The 10586-nt window shown below is 37.7% G+C and overlaps 1 protein-coding gene across 10 annotated transcripts in view; it reads left to right on the top strand.

The window, feature by feature from the left end:
* tjp1b (tight junction protein 1b) overlaps positions 1–10586 on the top strand; it is a 53895-nt gene that overhangs the window by 1266 nt on the left and 42043 nt on the right. For all 10 annotated transcript variants that reach the window (XM_068603681.1, XM_068603687.1, XM_068603686.1 and 7 more), the window contains exon 2: positions 7896–8037. In XM_068603681.1, coding sequence (XP_068459782.1) covers positions 7896–8037 — 142 coding nt within the window. The remainder of the gene's footprint in view (positions 1–7895; positions 8038–10586) is intronic.

Genomic DNA, 10586 nt, shown 5'->3' with positions numbered 1-10586 from the left:
TACTCTGTGCCTGTATATTGCAGTTACCACCTCTCATTGTCTCTCTTCCTCTCCTACCGCGGCCTCATTCGTTTGTTTACTTTAAGACAGACTTTCATTCCTTTTCCTCGCCGTAAGCAGTTTGCCACCAAGGCTGCAACGTGTGTGACATAGTATCCCTAATTACAGCCGGATTACCATCTTGTTTGAAAGCAAAGACGGTTAATTAGGAGTCAATAGGCTCAATGGCCTTCTGATAGTGCCTCACACAAGCTCAAAATATATCGTACGGTGCGGATCATTCATTTAACCACATAATGCAGTTACATCGGTGTGGCTCCAGTGTGTGAAAGGCTGAACTATTATCATCACCTCTTTCAAGCCAAACTTAACCACAATCGTTATAAGCGAGGAGAAAACACTTGTGCGGAAAATCTCTGGACGTCATATTGTCGTGAAGAAGATTATCATGAATAAAGGAGGTTGACAAACCTTTAACGTGATAACATGTGTAAGTACCTCCACGGTTACATTGTGCAAATAATGTGTGTACAGTGAGATGTTTTTACAGTTTGTAGTTATGAATGGTGTAATAAGGCGTTCCACTGTTTCTCAAGAACACGGCCACCATCTGTTCTGGAGAAGAGGAGCGATGTCACCAATGTGCTGCTGTAACCTCATCAGGGGTCAGACGCTTATCACATGCAGCTTTGTTTATCTCTTGGTCTCCTTGGCTAATTATATAGCTCAGTCATCCTCTTATTAGCCTAATTGCCCCCCAAGGAGAAGATAAGGGATTTCACTGAGACAGAGGGCTCCTTTCATGTTTCTTCTATCATTGTTGTTCTGATACCTACATCTCCATATTCAAGCAGATTTGAGAAAGAGCTCTTCTTGTCTCCTCCACAGCGATACACTTTTAGAGCTAACCTTATGTAACTCTTCGAGCAAGCTCCTGACCTTGTTAAAATATAAAAAAAAAAAAGTACAGCCAGAGTGAAAAGCAGCAGCCCAGGCTTATTTGATGTGGAGTGAAAAGGCTGAGTTCTTTATGCACCTTCAATAATCCAGTATAAAACACTGGCTGCTCCATCAGAGGTATTTTTTTTGCCCCACCTTCTTATTATCATATGTCACTTAAAGGACCATACCAGGATTTTGCTTTGCTTCATTACCTCTTTTGGGTACAACCAACCATTTTACTCATCATGTTGCTGCGGTTTGGATGTTTTAATGTGAAAATGTTTTTCGGCCTTTCAAGCAACACCGTTAAATGTCCCAATGAATATCATGTCTGCAAGTCACAGTGTTGTTATGAGCAATGCAGTGCACTCTTTTCAAACCAATCTCCATTTGAAGTTCATTACGTCCTAACAACAATTGATCTTATATTAAAATATTGCAGACTTTGTATTCATAGCGATAGATTACCCATCTGCAGAAAATTCGAAGGGACTGTTAATTCTAATTTGTGCTAATTCACACATTTTGTAATATCATATTATACTATTATAATTTGGATTTGCAGAATGTTTAGTTATAATGTAAAAAATGTTAACATTAAAGTATTTAGATAAGGAGATAAAACTGGCAAAACACTGGTATGGTCATTTTAAAATATGTAACTAGAAACATTGGTATAAAGAGAAAAGCTCTTAATAGTATGGCTTAAGAACTCATATTGACACATATCATAAAGGCTTCTCGGGTACAAGTAGACACCAAAACCTCCAATTTGTTTTTATAACCTGACCTCATACATTACATACAGCAAAACGATACATGAAATATAGAATCTGATTCATTTTCATGACAAATGTTTACCCTGGTTGTCATCCTCTACGTCATAATTGTCATTAGTATCATCGGTAGAAGTAATAGTAGTCGTAAAAATAATAGTTGTACTTTCAGTTGTAATGGTAATAGTTGTAGTACTATTACTGCCTTCCCTGTGGCTTAAGCTGCCGAGCACCTTTTACAGAATGTGAGTCATTGTTCTTCCACTTCTCATCTTTCTGAACTGAATATTATATAAGAAAATGTGACAAAACACCTCATGAATGTGTTCTAATGCAATGCTCTGTAGTGCGCTGTGTCCTCATTTAATAGGCTTGTGTTTTGGGATATTTCTGTAAAGATAGAAACCTTGTGAAACAATTACTGTTTGTCCACCTGACTTAAAGGCAGCATAGTGACATTGTAGTGTTACGTTTTCAGGTGAAGTGCAACAGCAGATTTTGACACCTCATGAAACATACTCTCAGTGAATACTATATAAGGATTTCTCAAGGCCAATAAACACACATCAACTTTCTTTGTAGTTTTTAGACATTAGGCACAATAATGATAAATGCACAGTGTAACTTTAAACGCCTTGGGTTGTAAAGTGTAGTTTTTCCTATTTGTCATCTTCTCTCTGCAGGGGATTTTGGAGAAAGATGATCTATTGATAACTTGATGAATGTGATTTTTTAGATCAAAACTGCTCTATACCCATTTACACCATGTGTCCAAGTCCAAAATAAAGTGGAGAAAAAGAAGAAGAAATGCTTCACTAATACACAATACTGGAGCTATTATTTGAAAATGAATCAATGGCAGTTGATGACAATTGATGAATTTTTTAATCTTTTGGTAGTCTCGCTAAAGCTTTGAAAATGGAGGATCCGCTGGTTTTCTCTTTAATGTTGTTGCAAATCGTGTTAAATTTAAATAAATCTTTTTAAACTTTGATAATTTCCGATCAACCCTATTTTCTTATTTCCTAGAAAAAGTATTAGTTTAGCATTAAAATAACCAATACTACTACTAATAATAAAGCTCACAATACTACAAACAATAATACATGATAAGTTACCTCAGTAAAAGGAATTATTATTTAATATTTGTCTACTCTCCTAACAAGAATTATGAAAAGCAATGTGCGATATATATATATATATATATATATATATATATATATATATATATATATATATATATATATATATATATATATATATATATATGTAGGATGAGATCAATATTCCGTTATTACAGATACATTTAGCATACAGATGTATAACAGGATGTGATATCACTAAAAAACACAGATTTAAACAGAGCAAACCACTTCATTGCATTTGAGTACAGAATTTAAGCATCCTGTTTTTAAGGTTGCTCTTTATATAATTGCAGCCTTAACTCTGTCCCATTTCTGGTCAAATGGTCAGAGCTGCTTCCTGTTCTGATCTCTCAGCGTGTGGCAGTGAGATTACACACCGCTCCGCTACAACACTTATACCATCAACTGAACAGAGACCGAGCGTGCCATGTGCATCACATTTTCCGAAAATTAGAGAAGACACAGCTCTGTTTGCCTTTGATAAAGACTGAATAGCAGCAGCAGCTCTCTAAATTAGGAATAATCTTAACAAACAGATGTTCCTCTTGCCTGCAGTCTTAAAAACCCATTCCCCTCTGCACACAGCCAAAGATTAGCATTAACCTGGTTTAATGAACTTTACACTCTGTTGCAAGCCTGCAGGGATATTACAACAAGTCTATTGTGTTTATGTAATGTTTCCTCTTATTTTTAATCCGCACCTATTCTCCAAAAAAGAAAACAAAAGCAAACAGATGGTGTGGTCACGGTGTAGAGATAACTCATGTAAGGCTTGCACTAATGTTGAATTCAATTGTGTATCTTTCATACTGCGTGTCACTTAATTTGTTTTATTGTGTCTCTATGAGTTTCAGACACTGGTCAGGACTGTTCTCCCTGTAAAATGTTATATTAGCAGTGGGCAAGATGGGAGGAATGAAGCGTAACATTGCCTATTGACCTGCTGATTAAGCAGTAGCCGTTATTGCTCGATCTAATCGTACTTGATGGCTCATACAGGCAGACAGGGAACAGAGGAACAACATAATGTCCTGCAACTGATTAATGTGTACGTATGTTTGTGTGTGTGTGTGTGCGTGTGTGTGTGTGTGTGTGTGTGTGTGTGTGTGTGTGTGTGTGTGTGTGTGTGTGTGTGTGTGTGTGTGTGTCATCCTTTCCCTTGTAAAAGCATCAGGCATCTGCTTGACCTTCCCTTATCTGTGAATTACATTATCAAGCTCTGTGGTGGTCGGTGTGGGCCCTCAAGGGTCTTTGCATTGATCTTATTCCATTTTGTTCTTGAAGTGAATTTTTCTTTGTTCAAAGCATATGCAAAAGGTCCAAGACTCCAATAACGTCGTCATATCATTGTCGAGCAAACACTTATTGGGTTGTGAACTCGCCACACATCAAGAACCTGACCTGTTTGCTGAGAGAAAACAGCGGATAGAGGATTGAGGCTTCTGTGCGGTACATTACTGATCAAGATAACATATTCTTAGTCTTTACATTGCTGTCTGAAATCAACAGAGCAGAAATTTGAAATAAGATCAGACACTAGCCTTTAAGTGTGTATAAAGGGCTAAAACAACATCAGTCAGACAGAAGATACAGTAATTAAAAATATTAAAGCGTTTCATATATTGTTCTCTGATTTGCAATTATCTTATATATAGGCATTCACCTTGGGTACATCGATATTTGGCAAAATGCTCTTATTTTCTTTAATGGTCAGGAATTGGCACATTTTTTATTGTTTGGTAAAAGAACAATAACCACATTCAGAGCATTACCTGTAGTCATGTAAAACTATTGTGTAGTAAGGTCTACCTGAGCAGGGAACAAAGTCAATTCCTCTCTGTGTGTTTTTATCCGAGCTACTCATTGCTTTATTGACATAGCCGGCCAGCCGTGCATGCTTTTAGTGCATGTTCCTGCATGTGAGCGAGCCCCACCAGCTAGCTTTAAGATGCTGCTCTGCACTGCGCTCATACAGCAATTACAGCTCGTTGGTCGTCACCGAAATGTAGCACCCAACCTCTGGTTCACCCTCAGGTAAACACTGTTAGCTCTGTCAGCACGTTGGCTGTGGTTTATGCTGTTAGCACCGTTAGCTACGAGCTGCCCGCTCAGGCGTCGCCATCTTGAGAGCCTTTAGAGGCAATCCAAATGATCTAAATGTCATATTATGCAACTTTAAATCTGTCTATACAAAAGTTTAAAACCAACAAGTTGTGGGACTTATTTAGTAGTGCTGGAAATATGTCTTGGCTGGTCGCAATCACAACAGTGATGACAAGACTCTCTGAAGTCACTGCACTGGCCAAGAAATAGTCTGGCACATGGCACCCTGTGAAATGCAAACTTATTGTTTTTACACTCACAAATTTTTACACTGTACAAATTAAAGAAACAAAGTGTAGAGTGTTGTTTAGTGAGCATTAGAAGTGTGAGGTTGATCTTGTTAGCTATCAAAGAAAGGCTAGCTAGCTGTTTTCGGAAGTTTACAGTATTTGCTCTTCAACTAAGTATACCTTTCATGTCCGCTTAATATAAAGCTACTGTATCATGACTAATTTCATATTTAGCGTAGAGACAGGAAAGTAGTATTCATTTTCTCCTATAACTTTTGGCAAGAAAGTTAATAAAATAGTTCCCCAAATGTCAAACTGTTCCTTTAAGATAATGTAATTTCATGAAATTGGGTCGTAAAAGGTCTTTTGACTTTCCATAACTCTAGTAATATGTCTTGGGGTCATATGCCAAATGGCGTTCATCCACATGTAGTTTTAAATGTACTCATTAACATCGACACAGTGAAACGGAAATGTTAACGTTCATTCTCTCAACCCTCAAGAGAAACACATTACACCTGCATATTTGATAGAGAAGACAAATATATCCCAAACGCAATGTGAAATCGCTCTCCCCACTTTATATCTGAGTCGGCACAGTTGCTGGCACTATGTTACATTCTGCCTTTGGGGCCTGAAGTGTTTTGGCAGGAATCCATTTTAAAATCAACATCCACGAAATGAGCCTGTGAATGCGCAGGACTGCATCGGGCTGGTGATACAGTCCAAGCTGTTTTTCTCATTAGCCATGTTTGCTGTATTGTTTATGAGAACAGTCTGAGGTGGCTTGTAATTGACTGCACATATTGCAGAATGCCTTTTACCTTGCATTTACAGCCAGTAAGCACGTTACGTTGCTTCAGGCAACTATTGACTGAATGCAGAGAGAAAGTGGATGGTGATGTTCTCTTTCCTCCCATCTTTGTTCATTCCCTTCTCTTCTAATTTCCCCTCGCTGAGCCTCGAAACCTCTGGAGCTTCTCCGGGCCTGCTGCTGAGCACGCTAATGGATATCTACTGTCCCTGAGCTGCACTGTGTAGACAGGATTTCTCCTCATTGAATATTGTGTTAGGTAAATCCTCATTAAGTGTGGCTGTTCTCCATGACACTGAGAGAAAGGACTGAAGAAAAGAAAAGAGAAGGCGGCAGTAAAATAGTACTAATTTTAGCTACACTGTGCTGATGAGCACTGCACATTTATGGGACACAGGGAAAAAAAAGGACAGTCGTTTGGTCTCCTAAAATGTCCGCAAATAGTTAAAGATTATGCTCTTCTACTAAAGCTGAAAGTGTCCTCTGCAGTTTTGTCCGTTTACAATGATATAGAATATTGAAAAGCAGGTTATCCTTAACAATTGAAAAGCAAACAAACTTGTTTTTTTTGCTGGAAACTGAGAATAAAAATAGTCAAAATGATTCATTATATGTCAAAAAAATGTTTCAAGTAACTACTAATTTAAGAAATATTGTTGTACTACTTTCTATTGTTGTACTACTTTCTTTGCTAGTTTGTACTACTCTTCTAGAGCAGGATTCATATTTAAATAAATTATTAATAGGTGAATAACTTATTAACATTTTCCATCCATCCATGTTTTGTAATTGTAGAATTACTTTTGGGTTGCCAGATGGTGTGTTTCCTCCTTCTCCACGACACCCATTATGTCTTTTGGAATACTCTTCAATTAATCAGCTAATGGCCCACTTAGCTCCTAGAAAAACCTGCAAATATTTGGACCAAAATCAAGTTATTACAAACCTGTTAACATTTATAATTTGTAGACTTGCCTGCGGTGCATTAGAAAGTGTGAAATCCACAAAAATTAATAGATATAATGAACATGAACATGAATATTTATTGCTGCATTATTGCAAAAGAAAAAAAAAACAGCCAGAATTTCTTTTCACAATCTGGCATCCCAAAAGTGCACTCATGAACAAACCTACAACCCATTTGTGTTTTATTCATTAATCGTTTCTAAAGCAGTTACTTTCAACCTTTAGACTTTTTTTAAAGGGTGAATTATTACAAAGTGGCACCAACATTATTTAACTGCCACATCTTTAGGAGCTAGATTTGGCTAGTTTAAAAAAAAGATAACCCTGTTGTAGATGGCTTGATAAACCAAATTATTCTGTTCAGCTCCCCTGTAAGGACAATTAATGTAGTGTCAAACACAGCACATTACACAGCAATTAGGCAACAAACATGAGAAACACAAAGGAAATGAGAGGCCAAGGGTTTCAATGTGGTCAGCAGGGTTCCAGCAGTGCTGCTTAAGTATGTCATTTGTTGAGGGTAAACCTTTCCTGAGAGTATTGGTGATGGGTCAGCCAAGTGTGCCTCCTCCTCACATCTCACCATGACCCAGCTGCAGAGTGGATGGAGCTGCCCACAGAGCTGCACAGGCTCTCTGTGTTTGAAGCTGCAGTGCATCCTGAGCTCCAACCAGCTCCCCTACAGGGCCTATGTGACATTAAATCCAATTATAGATTTCTCTAAATGCCATTTTATCCAGCGGGGGGCTTAGGCCTTTTGAGAAGCAAAAATGTGACCACTGTGTTCTTCCTCCTCTCCTTCCGTCGGGCCTGTGGCACTTTGTCCTGCTGTGAAACAACCATGCTGGATGTGTACTTACTTGTCCTGATGTAGTCTTGTTTTTTTTTTCTTTGTCCTTCTTGTCCCCGCTGACCTCAGGATACACCCCAGCCCAACCGCTGGCTCCATCACAGCAGCCTCCTCAGTGAGCACCATTCAGGGCAAACCATCACTCCGCCGCATCAAGGGTCGCATTCACAGGAGCAAGAGCCTGGACAGCATTGATTTGCTTGACTCCCATGTAAGTAAACTGACTCAAAGGCAACGCGTCGATGAGCTTTATCAGAAAACCACAAACACTGTAATGTATGACAAAAATATACAGAACATATACAGAGTCACTATCCTGACAGTAGAGAGACAATACTTTTCTTCAGGAACATGTTTCAGTTATGAAGGAATCTTTTTGGACTTATGCAGTTATTGTGCAGGAAAATACTTCATTTGACTTTATCTGTACTTGATAGGTGAGTGACTGAAATAAATCACAGTAATTGCTTTGCTTGAATAGATCTAACCATACACCCAAGATTACCCAAGGCCAGTTAGAATCTATTTGTCTCGGGTAAAAACATGAAAGCAGGGAGATAAACAACACACAACAATAATGTTAACACACACAGTTCACAATTGATGTCTCTCGCAAATTGCAGATCATTTATTAAGTCAGACAGGGCTCTTGCATTCTCATGCACAAGTTTGCTTTGATGAGTAAAATTTGTCAACATGAAAGCAATAGAAAACTAAATTTTGCAAAACTGCAGCTTTCATGTTGCAAATTTGGTGAAACAGATTCACATTTACAGTTTAAAGATGATGATGAAGATAAAGGGTTCGTCTTCCGGTTGTTTGAAGCTCTCCTGAAATGGTTCTGTTGCGTCACTCTTCAAAAATATGATCTGTCATGTTATTATGTTCCAAAGGATATGTTCAACACTAAAAGTGCTCAACTAAATATGAAGCTACAGCCAATGATTTGGTTTTATTGGATTATTTACACTTTTTTAGACAAGAAAATATAAATATAACATGTTAATTGGTAAGCTGTGCAGTTTGATTGGACAAAGCAGTTTTCCACTGTTTCCAGTGTTTGTGCTAAGCTAACAGGCTACTGGCTGGAGCTCAATATTGACCATGCAAACATGAGAGTATCTTCTTATACTAATAAAACTGTTGCCAAAAGTGTATTCCACAAACTGTTGAACCATTCCCTTCAGGTGGGACAAGGGGGAAAACCCTAAATATACCCACAATCAGAGTTTGATATTTAATGTCTTTTAATTTTAATCCCCCTGCCATTTATAATCTGTTCTAAGATTAAATGTCAAATGTATTTTATTGACAGCTATTATTCAAGAATTGCTATATTGGTTTCCAAGAAGACATTTGGTTTGAGTTTCAAGGTTGTTATTTTTTTATTCATAGACACACACACACACACACACACACACACACACACACACACACACACACACACACACACACACACACACACACACACACACACCAACACACACACACACCTTTCATCTCCACAATCATATTCAGAAAACAGGTGCCTCAAACCATCAGTGGATCAAAATGCTCGAGGTGAAACTCTTTCTTGTCTTTATAGTCACACTAAATAATCATGACGCAACCTTTGCTGAGTGTTTATGAAACAAAAGACATATTAATTCACAAAGCAGTGTTTCAAGTTCAGAGATCTGATGTGCATAAATCAAAGCAGACGTCGTTTAAAAACACACATGTTCTTTGTTGTTTCCAGACTGCTGAAGGGCTTCGGCCTTAAGGGAATTGTATCGTGTTGACAGCTCAGTTATGAGCTGTTCAGCTCAAACGCTCCATCTCATTAAAGGATATCACAGAATCCTTGAGCTGCTTGAGTTATTGATAATACTGGTCAGCAAGGTTAACATGGGCTTTTGAAACTTGTACGTTTTGAACTCAGCTGTTTATGTTGATTTCTAGCAGCTTAAAACCAGGTTGAACTACTATTGTGTGTTTTAAGACATACCCTTTAGAGTATCTTGAGGGTTCATCTTTCACACCTGTGTCAGTAAACTTAGTGTTACTGTGTGTTACAGTCACAGAGCTCTGACACGCTGATTTATTAACAAGACTAACAGTCTGCAGACAGCATGCTAACATGCTAACATGCTGGTGTAATGCAGTTGTGATGTTTACCATGTTCTTCTCAGTTTTACCTCTTCGCGTGCTTATATTGGCTACCAAACACTCCAACTGAGGCTGAAGGGAATGTCATTATTTGTGCAGGTCATAAACCAAAATATTTTTGTACTTGATGATGTAAAATGTCAGGGCAGTTATTATTAAAGTTATTACAATTCTTCCTGAGGGTGACATCAATGTCAATAAATATTATTTCAAGGCAATAGCTGTCGAGACATTTCAATCATAACTAGGGATCTAATCTGACAGTATTTAATTAATACTCTGTATGCCTCACTGAAGACACTGGGATGTGTAAGACAACATCAGGGTTGACATAAACATGCCTTTTCTTACTTTGTAAAACAACATTTACAAATTATTATTTATTATTACAATTAAATTAAAATTGTGCACCGGCAACTTGGTTAATACATTTTTTTTAAATTAATTCAGTTAAAGTCCAACATTTGAAATTGCCTTATTAAATTTGGTCAAAACTTAAACATAAATTACTATTCCAGTATAATACTGTCACCTTATAGTCAGCTATTTAAGCCTGTATTGGCCCGTTATTGGATATTGGTATTGGTGCATCTCTACTCAAAACCATTAATG

The sequence above is a fragment of the Clinocottus analis genome, unplaced genomic scaffold (assembly GCF_023055335.1).
Source record: "Clinocottus analis isolate CAN_PGR_092001 unplaced genomic scaffold, fCliAna1.0.p SCAF_6, whole genome shotgun sequence".
Lineage (NCBI taxonomy): Eukaryota > Metazoa > Chordata > Actinopteri > Perciformes > Cottidae > Clinocottus > Clinocottus analis.
The sequence above is the reverse complement of the archived record's forward strand: the minus strand, read 5'-3'. Positions and strand labels throughout refer to the sequence as shown.